Source organism: Mustela lutreola, chromosome 3 (genome assembly GCF_030435805.1).
Source record: "Mustela lutreola isolate mMusLut2 chromosome 3, mMusLut2.pri, whole genome shotgun sequence".
Classification (NCBI taxonomy): Eukaryota; Metazoa; Chordata; class Mammalia; order Carnivora; family Mustelidae; genus Mustela; species Mustela lutreola.
In genome coordinates, this window is record NC_081292.1 from 37,840,092 (window position 1) to 37,857,768 (window position 17,677).

The following is a 17,677-nucleotide window of genomic DNA, read 5'->3' on the forward strand; positions in this document are numbered from 1 at the left end:
TTTTGTGTTGAATTTTTACGTCTTGTCATTTTGTCCAGATAAGAGTAAATGAAGGGGCAAGTAAAATACTAAAAGGGTGGCAACAACCCCAGGAAAATATGCTTTAACCAAATTAGAAGAGATCCAAAATCGTGAGTGGGGAGAAAGGGGATAAAAAGAGGTTCAAAAAGGAAGAAAGAAAAAAGAAAAAAAAAAAAAAAAAGAAAAGAAAAGAAAAGAATATTTTTAAAAAAAGAAAACACCTAAGAAAAATGTAAAAAAAAAAAAAAAAAAAAATATATATATATATATATATATATATATATATATATTAGATAAACTAGTAAAAAATCGTTAAAAAAGAAAAAGGTAACAGTTAAAAAAAAAAAAAATTTTACCCGAAGGTGAGAAAAAAAAAAAAATGAAAAAGAAAAAATTAAATTAACTGCAAGACTAAAAAAAATCACAGGAAAAAAGCCATGAGTTCCGTGCTTGGCTTTCTCCTCCTCTAGAATTCTGCTGCTCTCCTTGGTATTGAAACCGCACTCCTTGGTAGGTGAACTTGGTCTCGGCTGGATTTCTTGTTGATCTTCTGGGGGAGGGGCCTGGTGGAGTGATTCTCAAGTGTCTTTGCCCCAGGCGGAATTACACTGCCCTTACCCGGGGCCGGGGTGAGTAATCCGCTCGGGTTTGCTTTCAGGAGCTTTTGTTCCCTGAGCGCTTTCCGTAGAGCTCCAGAGGACGGGAATACAAATGGCGGCCTCCTGGTCTCCGGCCCGGAGGAGCCGAGAGCCCAGGGCCCCACTCCTCAGTGCGCCCTCAGAGAACAGCGCCCAGTTACTCCCGTCTGCCTGACCTCCGGCCGCGCTCCGAGCTCACCGAGCCTGCGACCGGTTCAAGGTAACACGGAGCTGCAAGCTTACTGTCGGCTCTGTCTCTGTAGCCGGCTTTCCCGTTCCAATACCCGCAAGCTCTGCGACACTCAGACACCCTGATCCTTCTGTGACCCTGCGGGACCTGAGGCCACGCTGACCCCGCGTGGGCTTCGCCCCGGTTTAGCCTCTGGAGTGATGTCCCTCAGCGGAACAGACTTTTAAAAGTCCTGATTTTGTGCGCGGTTGCTCCGCCGCTTGCCGGGAGCCGGCCCCTCCCCCCAGGGTCTATCTTCCCGTCGCTTTGGATTCACTTCTCCGCCGGTCCTACCTTTCAGAAAGTGGTTGTTTTTCTGTTTCCAGAATTGCTGTTCTTCTTCTCTTCGATCTGCCGATGGATTTTCAGGTGTTTGCAATCTTTAGATAAGCTATCTAGCTGATCTCCGGCTAGCTGAAGCAGTCTCAGCTTGCTACTTCTCCGCCATCTTGACCTCTGCCAAAACCTTACCTCTCTAATAGTCACTCCATTACTCCTTTTCCCCAGACTCTGGCAACCATTAATGTACTTTTGGTCTCTATGGATTTGGATATTATAAGTATTTCATAAGAATGGAATCATAATTTGTGACCTTTTGGCATCTGGCTTCTTACACTTAGGAAGGTGTTTCAAGGTTCATCCGTATCCTGGCAAGTATCAGTACTTCATACTTTTTTACATTTGAAAAATATTCCACTGTACAGATATAGAAGATTTTTGTTTATCCATTCATCAGTTAATAGACCTTTGTTTTGTTTCCACCTTTGCTATTAAGAATAGTGCTTTGTGATCTCCTTTCTATGTGGGATCTAAAAATGTTTAATTCATGTAAGCACAGAGGAGAAATAATAATGGTTACTGGGGCAGGAAGATGGGCAAAATGAGATGTTGGTCAAAGGGTACAAAGTTGCAGTTATATAGAATGAGTAAGTCCTATAAATATGATGTACAGCCTCACATGATGATTACAGTTAATACTGTATACTGTACACTGGAAATTTGCTAAGATAGATTTTTTATACTCACACGACATTTTAAAAAATAGTAATTGTGAGGAAATATATAGGTTAATTATCTTGATTGTAAGTGATCATTTCACCACATTTATCAAAACATTATGAATGCTATCCTTAAATATATAAAATTTTTTAAAAATAATTACATGCAAAAAATAATGCTATGAACATTCATGTACAAGATTTTGGTGGACATAGTATGTAGTCCATTTTGTGTGTATATCTGAAAGTAAAATTGCTGGGTCATACGGTATCTCTACAAAAACTTTTTTTTTAAGATTTTATTTATTTACTTACTTATTTATTTTAGAGAGAGACAACATGCCCCCAAGTGGGGAGAGGAAAGGGAGGGAGAGAGAGAATCTCAAGCAGACTCTGTGCTGAGTACAGAACCAGATGTGGGGCTCAATCTCACAGCCTCAAGATCATGATCTGAGCCAAAATCAAGAGTCAGATGCTTAACCAACTGAGTCATTCAGGCGCCCCTCAACATTTAACTTCTTAAAGATAATGACCACAAGTTTTTTCTCCCTAAGCAGCAGTTATCTTTTAAGCGATTAATTCACTATCAACATACAATTCCAAAAAGCAGAAATGGAAAAAAAAAAAAAAGAAAAAAGGAATAGCTATTTTTTACAAAATATAGTTTAAAAAGTACAAAAATAGACAAACAGTAAGATAGAAACAAAGTCACAAAACAATCACACCAACCTAAATGGATTAAAGTTATTAGCTAAAAGACAGACTATAAAACTTCACTTAAAAAATCTAGCTATGGGGCACCTGGGTGGCTCAGAGGGTTAAAGCCTCTGCCTTTGGCTCAGGTCATGTTGGCCAGGGTCCTGGGAGCAAGCCCTGCATCGGACTCTCTACTCAGCGGGGGGCCTGCTTCCATCTCTCTCTCTCTCTTTCTCTCTGCCTGCCTCTCTACCTACTTGTGATCTCTGTCAAATAAATAAATAAAATCTTTTAAAAAAAAAATCTAGCTATACATTCTTTCCAAGACATACACCTAAATCATTAAAAGTTTTTAAGTAAAAGAATGCAAGAAGTATGGGCAATGCCAAAGAAAAGAAAGTTAACTGTTAACTATGATAACATAAGAAAAAATAGATTAAAGTCAAAACTGTCTGAATTACTTATTCACTACATTTAATAAAAGAATCGACTTAAAAAGAGATTATAAATATGTATGTATGTGTGGTAGGAGAGTTAAGTGTTCATACATACTAAAATTTGGGTACTACTTCAGAAGATTCAAGAATTTAAAGGCCTTTCATAAGCCCCAAGTTTAACAGCTTCTAGGCTAATGAAACATTTGCCTTGTCATTCTTTATAGAATCTTAAAAACCTGACAACACAAAACTATATAAAATTTTATATTAGTCATTAGACTTGTCAAAAAAAGGCTCTAATTATAATGCTTTTTTATTTTATGTTTTTTAGAATTTATAATATAGTCCCCCACAGTATGGTCTGAAATTAAAACCTTCAAAAGCATCATATAAAAACAAAAAGCCAATGTCTTATTTTCATAGGCAAGAGAAGTAGGAAATTCACAGGTTATTATTTGAAAGGATGATTACATTTAATAAAAATATATTCTTCTTTAAAAGCTACTTTTGTGTTACTAACAAAACAAAGATGATTATTTTAAACTGAGTCAATTAAAAGAAGATAAACTTCTGTAAATTTTTTTGTTTACCTGCAAAGTAAGTGTAAGATAAAGATAACATCTCCTATGGTGGCATCAAAGCAGATTTTTTATTTTTAGTAGTAAACTTAACCAGTCAAGGTGTAAGACTAATGTTTTTCACACAAAACAGATAATTTGTGGGAGTGGGAAGATGGGTAACTGGGTGATGGACATCAAGGAGGGCATGTGATATAATGAGCACTGGGTGTAATATAAGACTGATGAATCACTGAACTCTACTTCTGAAACTAATAATACACTATATGTTAATTAATTGAATTTAAATTTTTTAAAAAGGATAATTTGCTTACCAAGTCTTAAAATATTATGAACAAGATTTTATTCATATTTACCAGCATATTCAATGTACACTAGTCTATCTCTCAATGTACTTATGCTTGATTTCGCTATCATTTCAAACATACACATCACATTGATCCCCTTGGAAGTTATCCATGTAAGGCGAGAGGGTTAACTATGCAAGAAGTTGGTAAAAAAGAACACCCTGAAAATATCCAGAAATTGGTGGCAGGGAATGAAACTGAATGGCTTACCTCATATCCTGAATTTTACACAGGAGCTGTAAATATCCACTTGCACAGAACTTTAGTACACGATTTAAGTTCAGCAGACTATACTTATGAATTTGAATAATAAAATATTAGTCACCACCAATAAGAATTTTCCAAATACTTGCCAAGAAGACTGTGATCTTACCTATAGTTTGGAAAACTTCATTCATCAAAGCTTCATTCACTGACAAAGAGTTGACATTTCCAATGTGAGACCAGCTTTGATATATTGCTTGGAGCAGAAGTGTCTGTGCTCTTGTCGCTTGAATTGTGAGATTTGGAAGTTCAAATATACCTTCAGTTACAGCAATCTGAGATCTTTTGGTCCTGCATAAGAAAAGAGAAAGAATAACAGTATAGTAAACAGCATTTACAAATAGCAACATAAAAAATGAACTAGGCTGTAAGGAAAAAAAAGCAGACATTCGAAATAATTTAAATACAACTAAATCAAATAGATATGCAACTCCACAATTTAAATTTCACTATTTCAAAAACTTATAATAAAAAATATAAATATAAAAATAATGTCCATGCATACACATTCAAACACACACACATATACTCTGTTCAATTATAATTTTTCAACCTAGATAATCTTCAAAGATAACAATGAAAATAATACTAGTTAACACTTAAGAAAAAAAATTTTTAAAGCTTTTTTTCATTTATTTATTTGAGAGAGAGAGAGAGAAGGAGAGAAAGCATGAGAGGGAAGAGATCAGAGGGAGAAGCAGACTCCACGTTGAGCAGGGAGCCCGATACGGAACTTGATCCGGGACTCCAGAATCATGATCTGAGCTGAAGGCAGTCGCCCAACCAACTGAGCCACTCAGAAGGCCAACACTTAAGAAAATTTATTACCAGTTCTGCATTGTTCTAAATATCTTAGAGTAAAAATACAAAAACTTATATCCAGGGATTCTAATCCAGAGCCCTCTATCCTACTTCTCTCATAAGTATTTATGAAATATTTACATTATACCCAGGTTCCTATTTGACAGTAAGAGAAAAGTAGAACATGAAATAGAAACTGAAGAGGGAGCAATTTCATAATGTGTGTAGACTTTAAAAGAAAAAAAAAAAAAAAAAACAGATCTAATTCCAAGCAAAACTTGAGCGAACTTGAAGGAAGTTAAGAGCCAGCTGAGTGAATACCTCTAGAAAGTGATTCAAGCAAACGAAGAGTCAATGAAAAGTTCCTGAGGGAGAACTGGGATGGCAAGTCCAGGCAATCGCAAGAAGGCCATGTGGTTGTTGCAGCCTGATAATAACCTAATTCACTAAATCAATTGTTTTTCTATAGGTTCTACTCATAAGAAATACCTGAACAGGGTTTATAGAGCCATTGATCTTGAGATTTCATCTAACCCTGATTCCAGAGTGTTCAATATCCTGAATTTATTTTTATTTTTTTAAGATTTTATTTATTTGACAGAGAGCCCGGGGCTAGATCCCAAGACCCTGGGATCATGATCTGAGCTGAAAGCAGAGGCTTAACCCACTGAGCCACCCAGATACCCCCTGTCTAGAATTTTTAATAGTTATTTCTGTAAGATAAGAGTGGAAGATGATTCATATCATCTTATCCTTTCCTTATATAAATGTCTATATTGTTTGGCTTGGTCCTTTGAGAAATCTGTATTATATTTATAGAAATCTCTTTTTTTTACTTTTTAATTTAAATTACAATATTTCCAGAATTAATTAAGGAAATCATAAATTATGTCAAATGAAGTAATTTCATAAATCATTTTTAAAATTCCAAGATACCGGGGTATCTGCATGGCTCAGTCAGTTAAGCGTCTGACTTGATTTTGGCTCAGGTTCTTAGGTTGGAGCCCTACAAAGGGCTCTACACTGGGCATGGAGCCTGCTTGAGATTCACGCTCTCTCTCTGCCCCTTCTCCCACGTGTGTGTATGTGCACAAGTATGCGTGCTGGCTCTCAAAAAAAACAAACAAAACAAAAAACAACAACAAAAAAAAAAAACGCCAAGATATGAGCATTAAACATATCAATCTACCTCCACTCCCTGACCCAACACTGGATTATCAATTTCTTACCTCCTCACTGAAATGACCTTCACTTAAAACCTCCCTAAGAGGAATGGCATCAGCAAAAACAGCAGAGTGAGGCACACTAGTCTATCTCTCAAAAAAAGCTGCAAAAATCTGGCAAAACCTCTCTAGAGTTAACTTTTTCAAAACTCTGGAAACTAACTAAAATCCTGCAACAAACAGGGAACACTTAAAAAAAAAAAAAAAAGCAGCTGACTCTCAGACCAGTGAGTTTTTTGGTTTTTTAGTTACCCATGTTGAATCCCTTTTCCCTCAGCCCAGCAGTGGCATTTAACCGTCCACATTCTCAGTACAAGTAAGTAGTGGTTAAGAGAGAAAACCTTATTCAGAAGGAATTGTGGTTTTTGCTTTGACCCATCTGGTAGCTATGAGGATCAACTCAATGAGCTTACTTTATCTCTTATAATTCAGAACTCTCCCAACACTTAAAAAACAAACAAACAAATAAACCACCCTGGAGCACTTGTAGAAAACATTTACAGCCAAATGTATTACATTAGCCTTTACTTCCTGGGGCAAGGGATTAAAAAAGCGGCAAAAAACAGATTAACCAATATCTTGGGAGGAAAGTCTGGGAAGTGTTGCTTTAGAGAATAAAAAGGTTAAAAAGTTCCAGTGTCTTCCTGGGAATACAGAAGGCCATACACACACTTGACTCTTTTACTAGCAGAGCAAAGACCATAGAAAGGCCTGAGGCTCTTACCTCCCACTGACTTTCACAGTCTGCACAAGAAAAGAAGGCAGAATTGTCAACTGCCTGGTTGAGTTTTGAAGGCATTCCCAATCAGAAACCATGGAGGTCACACGGCAGTAGATGAAATATTACAGTGCAAAAAGACAGACTGTCAATCAGTAATTACAATTCCAGCAAAACTATCCTCCAAAAATGAAGTATAAGTCTTAAGAAAGTTAAGTCCAAGACCAGAAGCCTTCACTGATGAATTCTACCAAACTTCTTTCAAAAAAGAATAGCAGAAGTCCTTTTCAAACTTATGCAAAAAAAATAGAGGAGGGAACCTAATTCCTTCTGTAAGGCCAATGTTACCCTGAAACCAAAGCTAGACAAAAATAAGAAAATAACACACCAATATCCCTTGTGAACACAAATGTAAAAATCCTCAGTAAATACTAACATATCAGAAGAAATTAAAACATTACACAATGTGACAACTAGTACTCTTCCCAGAAATAGAAGAGTGGTTCAACAAAAGAAAATCAATCAATGCAATACACCATATTTACAGAAGGGGAAAAATCATGTACATCTCAACTGATACAGAAAAAAGCATTTGACAAATATACAATAGTCTTGCATGATTTAAACACAACATACTAAGAATGAAGACAAATTCTTCAACATGATATAGGACATTTATGAAAAATACACAACAAACATCATACTTAGTGATAAAAGACTGAAGGTTTGTTCTCTAAGATCAGGGAAAAGGAAAAGATCTCTGTTTTTGCCATTTATTTGCCATTTTATTCAACATTGCAGTATAGGTTCTAGCCAAGACAAGTAAGTAAAAGCATTCAAAGTGTAAAGGAAAAGTGGCATCTGGATGACTCAGTTTGCTAAGCGTCTGCCTTCAGCTAAGGTCATGACCTTGGGGTCCTGGGATTGAGTCCCAAATCAGTTTCCCTGCTCAGCGGGGAGTCTGCTTCTCCCTTTTCTTCCCTTTCCCCCACTCATGTGTGCATACTCTCTCTCTTACTCATATAAATTAATAAAATCTAAAAAAAAAAGTGTAAAGGAAAAGGTAAAAATATCAGTACTTACAGATGAGATAATTTTATATATTGGAAACCTTAAAACGTGCACGCACACGCAGCACGCACGCACGCGTGCACACACACACACCTGTTAAAGCTAAAAAATTCAACTGAGTTCAAAGATATAAGGGAATTACAAAAAATTAGTTATATATTTACTTAAAATGACAACCAGAAAAGGAAATAAAACAATTCCATTTATAATAGCGACAACAACAAAAAATACTTATGAATAACTTAACAAAGAAGTACAAAACGGTTGCCCTGAAATCAACAAAACATTGTTGAAAGAAATTACAGAAGGGATCTAAATAAATGGTAAGAGATGTTTATGGATTGAAAAATTGAATATTATTAAAATGGCAGTAAACCCCAAACTCATTAATGGGTTAAATTTGATCCCTATCAAAATCTCAGGAGTCTATTTTAAAAGTGAATAATCCTAAAATTCATATGGACTTACAAAGAATCCTGAATAGTCAAAACAGTCTTGAAAAGGAGCAAGTTCAAAAATTTACACTTCCAAATTTCAAAACTTAGTACGAAAATAAAACAGTGCCATACTGGCATAAGGATAGACAAAAAAATCAGTGACCTAAAACTTCAGTCTAGAAACAAATCCCCATATCTATGTCCAATTACTGATAAGGCTGTCAAGACCAATCAATGGGGAATGGATACTCTTTTTTAATTGATGTATAGTTAACATAAAATATTATATTAGTTTCAGGGGTAAAACAGTAATTTGCCAATTCTATTCATTACTCGATACTCACTACAGTAAGTGTAATCACCACCTGTCACTAGGGAATGAATAATCTCCTGCAACAACTGGATATCCAAGTACAAATGAAGTTGGACCCCTACCATACCATATATATGAAAATTAACTCAAAATTGATTTAAAAAAAAAACTGAAACTATAAACTCTTAGAAAGAAACAGCTATAAATTTTCATGATCTTAGATTAAGAACAGTTTCATAAATATCATACCAAAAGAAAAGCTAAAAAGGACAAAGATATATTTGACTTCATCAAAATTTAAAATTTTGTATACCAAAGGCTACTATTCAGAGGGTGAGAAGATAATAAAATGGAAGAAAATATTTGTAAATCATATATGTAAAAGAGTCTACTGTCCAGAGTTTGTAAAGGACTCCCAACTCGGGGCACCTCAGGTGGCTCAGTCGGTTAAGTGCCTTCAGCTCAGGTCATGATCCCAGGGTTCTGGGATACAGCACCGCGCCAGACTACCTGCTCAGTGCAGAGTCTGCTTCGTGCTCTTCTCTCCCTCTGTCCCTCTCCCAACTCGTGTTCTCAGACTCAAATAAATAAAATCTTAAAAAAAAAAAAAAAGAACTCCTATAATTCAACAAGAAGATATACATCCCAATTTAAAAGTAAACTAGAACAGTTTACCAGCTCAGTCCATTAAGCCAACTCAGGTCATGACCTCAGGGTGCTGGGATCAAGTTTCAGGTCAGGCTCCCTGCTTAAGGGGGACCTGCCTCTTCCTCTCCTTCTCCCCTTCTCTACTGCTCATGCTCACTCACTCTCTCATGCTATCTCTCTCTCAAATAAATAAAATATTTTAAAAAACAATGAACTGGAACATGAATAGACATTTCTCCAAAGAAGATACACACATTAAGAGATACTCAACATCATCTGGGAAATGAAAATCAAAACTGTACTGAGCTGCCACTTCACACTCACTAGGATGGCTATAAAGAATGAAAAAAAAAAAAAAAACAGAAAATAAAAATAACAAGTGTGGAAAGGATGTTGAAGAATTGCAACCATCATACAATGGAGGTAGGAATGTATAACACTAAAGCCACTGCAAAACAATCTGGCAGTTCATCAAAAAAGTAAATATAAAGTTACTGTACGACCCAGCAATTATACTGCTACATATATACCCAAGAGAACTGAGATCATGTTCATATAAAAACTCATAAATACATGTTCATAGCAGCATTATTCTCAACAGCCCAAAAGTGGAACAACCCAACCAAACAATCCAACTGAAAAATGGATTAACAAAATGTGCTATACATCCACACAAAAGAATATTATTCGGCCATTAAAAGGAATGGAGTAGTAATAATTACTATAGCACAGATGAACCTTGAAAGGATGCTAAATGAGAGAAGCCAGGCAAAAAATGCCACATATTGTACGATTTTGTTCATATGAAATGTTCATGGAGACAGGGTTTCTTTTTTAGAGTTTTGAAAATGCTCTGGAATCAGATAATGACAATGACTGCAAAATGGTGTAAAAATACTAAAAACCAAAGAATAGTACATTTTAAAATAATTAAAATGGTGAATGTTGTATAATGCGGACTTCATCTCATTAAAACAAAAAATCTCCCTCATGTAGTCAGAACTCTGTTCCTAGGAACAGTGGTCTAAGTAAATATGCTTTCTCTCACTCAAAGATATCAAAACAACAACAACAAAATCACCCAGCTCTCTTAAATAGCATGCCAGGCAATTTAAATATACAACTGCACATTAATAATACACAGACCACCTTATCCATACAATTTTCAAATATGTAATAGCAATATGTAGCTCTACCTGGATTTACCCTTCAACCACAATCCTGATTACATTCTGCCAGAAAGTCGACAGGCTGAAATGAACAGACCAAGAAACAAACATGCACTGAATAAAAGATTCTATAAACCAAACAGGTAAAATACCAGGCATTAAAAGAAATAGAATGTTAAAACAAAAAGGACCCAATACACAAATTTATAACGTCACTGTTGTTCCTTTTGCATTCTTAACAATGCAACTATTTTGTAAATTGTTATTTTATAAGCATTTAAAAATGAGTATTTATTTCTATATTAAGTTCTCAAAATTCCTGACCAAAATAAATGTATTAGTGATAGCAAGTAAAGAAAAAAAAAAAATTTGGAACACCAACAATATAAAATGTACAATTAAACTACTCTATCATTAGAGTTAAATACACTATAGAAAGTTCTATAGGATAGCAAGAGCCATGTTCTTATAACTACAGCAATAATCTTTTATAAGGCAAAATTAAAGTTGGGATTCTTTTTATAAGTGAGCCTTTACTATTTCATAACAAATTAAGCTACTGTATATGGTATTCTAACTTCCAAGCCATCATATGTTACATAAAATGGCTCCCAAATGGGTAACATGGACTTGAATAAAAAGTTAAACATATGCAAATTCAAAAAGATTAATTTATTCTACATTTAATAATACCCAAGGGTAGGGAGCAATCCTCTCCTTCAGATTCAATTTAACATCAAAGGAAATAATCCACTTTGTACAAAAGCCAGAATTCAATAATAAACAAATAAATTATATCATACACGTAGGACATTTTTTGTGGTTTTATTTTCCAGCTGTAGCTGACCACAAATAAAAGTACATTTTATTATGCTTCTGCTTAGTACTCCAGTAGCATTTGAACTAAAATGAACTAAAAATAATTTGACCAAAGATGGTAGGTTATACAATATATCTGTTGGTATCAATGAAGAGAGGTTTCATTCCTTTTTGTTTTGGTCAATTTTGTAATATTTCTAATAGGTTAACAAATATAAAAAAATAATAAATACCCATGTGTCCACTTCATCAGACCCAATTCATCTAACCATAACATCATACCACATTTGCTTCAGAAAGTTAACAGACCAATAGTTTTTACAACTTTATTTAGGCTATTTGGGAGGCTCTTTAAAATGTAGTGAATATGCACAATAAAATAAAATTTTCCTTGTGGTTTATGCCACTATATATTTATTTAATTTTTTTTTAAAAAAGTTTGATCAAGTTCACATGAAAAATATCTAACAAATTCTGGAAATACCTAAAAAAAAAAAAAATCACTAAACCAACATTTTAACATGTAAGTTGGTAAAAATAAAATTATTTAACTATGCCTATTTCACGTATCAGAGAAGTCCTAGTCTGAACATATGTTCACTTTACAGAATAGGTTTTAAAACTATCAATTCAAACATTACTCTCTAGGGAAAAATAAATCCTAATGTAACTAGTGGAATAAACAACTCATTAAAACCCAACTTGGACAAACTCCAGAATAAATTGAGGGAAACAGAAACAAGTAGGTCTTGATTGTGTAGTAGCAAAGATTGAAAATGAATATGCCCTAATTAACAAATACTTTAAAAGACTCTACTTGTATCATCTGCTGACAAATCATAATACAGAGCTGATGAAATTTCTGGACCAATCTGGCATTTCTTTAAAGAAAATTCTACCTTCAAAATTTTAAATAAAGAATGTGGAAATAGTTTTTACTATTTGATGCAAAGGAATTAAACAATTGCCATACATACACTTGAGGAACAGCCATCCATTCTCTTAAAATCAACACACCTCACAGCAATTGAAAGAATATCCTCAGCAACAGCTGGATCTAAAGATTTATATAGAGTCCCCAAATGCAGAGTTTGAACCTACAAATTGGTTCCAAAAATGTATTTTTGTTATTACTCATATCCTGTACAGTAAAATAAAATTAGATCACTTTTTCCAAAACAAAATGAGTATAAAACTTCACCAACTTAACTTCAAAATAAAGCAGTTTAAAAAGCTTAGAAATTTGTATTTAGTTCTATATACCTTACACAATACATCAGTACTCAATAAAAAGGGGAAAAAAATGTTTTAAATTAAATAGTAGATAAAATGAAAGGTTAAAGTTCCTCTTTCCTTCTAATTCCACTCCACCCTGATACATAACTACTTATTATAAGTTTAGCATACACAACTATAGACCTCTTTTGATTTTATGCATTCATATATACTTAAAATTTTAATGGATGTGTGTGCTTATGTATGTATGTTTCTGTGGGGGGAGTGTCTATAGTCTGCTTTTTTTAACTAAATTACATTCTCAGAGATTAAGTTCTTTCTACAGTAATATACACAGTTCCACAGTGATCTTATGCATACTTCATAATAGTTTGAATCCCGTTTCACATTCATCAGCACTGTGTAAGAATATCCCTTTCACAACATTCTTACCAGTACATTTTTTAACCACAATGATTGTAGCATTTGCAAATAACTATAAAATGCAAATTATATCTTGTTATATTTAGATTTGAAAAGTTCAGCATTTTTCAAATTTCTAAAATACTACTTCAATTTAAATATTAAATAAAAGAAAAAGAAAAAGTTAACACTAAGATAAAAATCAATTTCTGATTATTATAATATACAATGTCCAATATTGTACAATGAACTATGGACAGTAGCAAACAAAATACAAAAGGAACAAAATGTTGTCCCTTCATTTTCTCATCATCTCCTATACAAGTTATTCAATATAAACAATTCACCTACTTAAGTAAAAATGTCTACTCAAGAAAAAAGAGAAGGGAAGTGTGTTTATAGAATATACTTTATGTATGTAGTAACATTCAAACACAACCTTAAGAATTCTGAGTAGAAAAATCACTGAAACTTTAGTCAAGTTCAGTAATTAAAGTCACTTTTTTTTTCCTTTGACCAAGAGCACATTTTACACATATTATGTAAGTAAACAGGAGACAGACTTAGTTGTCAAAAACATAATCTAAAACCTCATCAATCAGACAACCAAAAAAAAAAAAAAAAAATGAAATCACTATAGAAATTACCAGCTGTATGTCAATAAGTTTTTATTTTTGTCTACAATAGAGTCAAGGTTTGAAAGAGAAATGTCCTCTATAGAAAAAGATGGTCCATATGGAGATTAAGTAAAAAGAAAGGAAAGCTGTTAAATAATCACACGAACCAGTGTAAAATCACTTCCATGAAAAGTGCAGTGAAAAACAGAACAGATATCCAATGAAGGAATATATTAGGGGGATGTAACCTAGTCAGAGAAAAGTGTCAGTTTCCAATACCTATAGGGTAAGTAAAAGTCATTTAGGCTATTGACTAGTAAAACAATATGGTAAAAGACCTGGTGAAAAAAGAAACTGAAGAAGGCAAAAGGTGGAAGGGGCTAAAGAGGACATTCAGATCAACACAGATAACTAAGCAAGGGCTAGATCACTGAGGGTATTGCAGAATGTTTTAAAGATTTTAATCTTCACTGTAAAAGCTGTGAGAAGCAAAGTATTTTAGGCTGGAGAAGGACATAATTAGAATTATCTTTCAAAAACAAGTCAATCAAAGAAACCTGGCTGCAGATATGAAAGTTAGCTGGTGATTAAGACCCATGAAAAGATACTCAACATCACTCATCATCAGGGAAATATGAATCAAAAGTATAATGAGGTATCACCTCACACTTGCCAGAATGGTTAAAGTTAACAACACAGGAAACAACAGACGTTGACAAAGATGCAGAGAAAGGGGAACCCTCTTGTACCGTTGGTGGGATACAAACTGGTGCAGGCAATCTGGAAAACAGTACGGAGGGTCCTCAAAAAGTTAAAAAGAGAACAACCCCACAACCCAGCAATTGCACTACTAGGTATTTACCCAAAGGATACAAAAATACTGTTACAAAGGGGCACATGCACCCCGATGTTTATAGCAGCAGTATCAACAAGACCCAAACTATGGAAAGTGCCCAAATGTCCATCAACTGAGGAATGAATAAAGAAGATGTGGTATGCATACACAATGCAATATTACTCAGCCATCAACAAGAATGGAATCTTGCCATTTGCAATGAAGTCAATTTAGCTAAACAATATTATGCTAAGTGAAATATATCAGTCAGATAAAGACAAATACCATATGATTTCACTCATATGTAGAATTTAAGAGAAAAAAAAACAGATGAACATAGGGGAAAGAAAAAATAAGAGAGAGGGAGACAAACCATAAAAGAGGCTCTCAACCATAGAGAACAAACTGAGGGTAGCTAGAGGGGAGGTGGGCAGGGGAATGGGCTACATGGGGGATGGGTGATAAGGGGGACACTTGTGATGAGCACTGCATATTGTACATAAGTGATGAATCACTAAATTCTACTACTGAAACCAATATTACCCCATATATTAACTGACTAGAACTTTTTTTTAGAACTTGAAACCTTAAAAAAGAAAAGAAAAGAAAAGAACATCTCTCTAAATACTTAGGTAATCAAGAAAGAAAAAGCAAAGACTGCATCTTATTCATAATGGGACTCCAGGGCCTACAACACAAGTTTTCACATGATAGGTGCCAAAATATTATTTTTAAAACAAATAAATGAGTCATTAATCAGATGAAAAAAGCTAAGTATTAACAGATTCATCTAGGAAACTGGCAATATTTTTTAAAGTTATAAATCATAATAAAGAATACAAAGTTATTATTGAAAACTTGCTAATAGTTACCAACATGCTATTGACGGTTCCATCACAAACTAATTAAAAGATGTCTAGAATCGGTGACTTATCTTTCTAGATCCACCATAGCACCTTCCCTTATTCTTCATTTCCACATCTTTAAAATAAAAAACAGATGACTTCTCCATTGTGAGGTTCAAATAAATCCCTGTATGTAGTGGAATTAGTGAAGTACAAATGCTATACAAGAGCATTATGATGCTATTCTTAGAGATTATCTTCTGCCACTAAGTATGCACTATACAATCCTTCGGGTTTGGGGATCTCCAATGATTATTTGTTCTTAAATTTCAAATTAATGTATTAAAAAGAGATTAAATCAAACACAGTTAAGAAATTTAGAGACACTGATTTAAAAAAACCTTACACTAAACTGAGTGATTTCTAACCAAAACATTTCCCTTTTAATATACTAATAAGAATTCTTTTGAATATACTCTTAAGTTTCAGTTCCCAAAAATAATGAAACACAGACGTATTTCAAAGATACTGTCACTAGAATAAAATGCTGTCACAAGATAATATTCTCCTGCTGTTGTACATAGACAAAACCAAATACTGGGGAATAGCTAGCATAATTCTTCTCATAGAAAAAGATGTACGTCTTACAATAATATTCTCCAATATCCCAAAAATCAAATTTAAAGTCAATAATCTAAGAATGAATTATAAATGTTCATTTGGATACCTCTAAGTTTAAAACTTTTAACAAGAGACAAATTGTGTTTGCCTATACAACTTCACACCCAACTGATCATAAAATTGCATGTGGAAAATATCAAGTTTTCCGACAGGAAAATCAAAGAAAACCTTCTGTTCTCATTGGACCAACACTCTCTGGTTGTTAACATGTGTTGCATGCTCTTCATGCATTCACTTAAAAAAATTTCAAAGGGAAAACTGATATAAAGACAGATGTTATTTACCTATAGTGGTGTTTTTCATGTCTTTTTAACCTCCCCCACACACACACACATACACTCAAGAACTATAAAAGCAGGTATTTTTTGACAGGTCATTTACTTAAACACAGTACAAAATCAGAACCAAAACATGACAAAAAATAAAAATTGGGAGGAGTTAATATAAAAATTGTTCTTTCAAGGGAATTTTTAAATAACAATAATACATTAATATTCTAAATAAGTAAATCTACTTTATTAGCAAAATATAAAATCATTAGTAATGACAGGCTTTATAATTTCATAATTGAAAACTGTAGCTAAAATATTTCCAAGAGTTGAAATTAACCAAACTAAATCCCAAAACAGTATAAGCAGAGACTTAAAAGTTAGTACTAAGAAAGAGACAAACAGGACATCTGATGAAAACATGCTCAGAACCAATCATGTTATTTTATTAGATTTAAGATTCTGGACTATTCCTCATATAAAGATTACTTAAGAGGCATTTTTTAAATTTTTAAGTAAGTTATTTAAAATCACTCAAGACAAATTTACAGAAAAATCAATGACATATTTGGGGGAAAACATTCCTAATTAAAGTCTAGATTCACTTCTATTTCTCAACTCCCCAAAAGAACCATAAATATAATATATATAGATTTATACAATGAAACTACTCTTTCTGATATGAACAAACTGGTAATTCATGCAAATGCAATTTAGGTCAAATTTTCATTTTGATACAAATACAAGGCTGTAAATTAATCAAATTAAAATACACAGGACAATAGTAAAATAAGTTTTTTAAAAGTTTAAATCTTGTTAAAGAATTAGACTATGCTTGTTGTCACTTAAAATAGAGTCCTATAATATCTCCCATGTTAAAATTACATCTTTTTCTATTTTTTTCTTTAAGATTTTATTTATCTGAGAGAAAGAGAGCATACATGAGCAAGGAGGAGGGGTTGGGTAAGGAGCAAAGGGAGAAGCAGACTTGGCTGTTGAGCAGGGAGTCCCACACTGGGATTGATCCCAGGACCTGGGATCATGACTTGAGCTGAAGGCAGATGCTTAACTGACTGAGCCACCCAGGTGCCCCTCCCTTTTTCTATTTTCATTGTTCTCTTTAAACTATGCTTTTTAAAAACCTAAGTGAAAGACACTCAATGAAATGAAAATATATGAATGTGTAAAAACTTATTTTTAGTAAGTCCGAACTACCAGTGTGTTCATATCAGGAAGAGTAGTTTCATTGTATAAATCCATACATATTATATTTATGGCTCTTTTGGGGAATTAAGAAATAGAGAATAGAAGTGAGTCTAGACTTCATTAATTATGAATGTTTTCATTTATGATGTATGAAATCTATGTAGAAAATCTTTTATTAT

At 33.8% G+C, this 17,677-nt stretch overlaps 1 protein-coding gene across 7 annotated transcripts in view; it reads right to left on the reverse strand.

Annotated features, from left to right (window-relative positions):
- The window catches only part of VPS13B (vacuolar protein sorting 13 homolog B), a 792,142-nt gene that overhangs the window by 636,561 nt on the left and 137,904 nt on the right, over positions 1 to 17,677 (reverse strand). For all 7 annotated transcript variants that reach the window (XM_059165934.1, XM_059165936.1, XM_059165932.1 and 4 more), the window contains exon 17: positions 4,318 to 4,499. In XM_059165934.1, the coding sequence (XP_059021917.1) occupies positions 4,318 to 4,499 (182 nt within the window). The remainder of the gene's footprint in view (positions 1 to 4,317; positions 4,500 to 17,677) is intronic.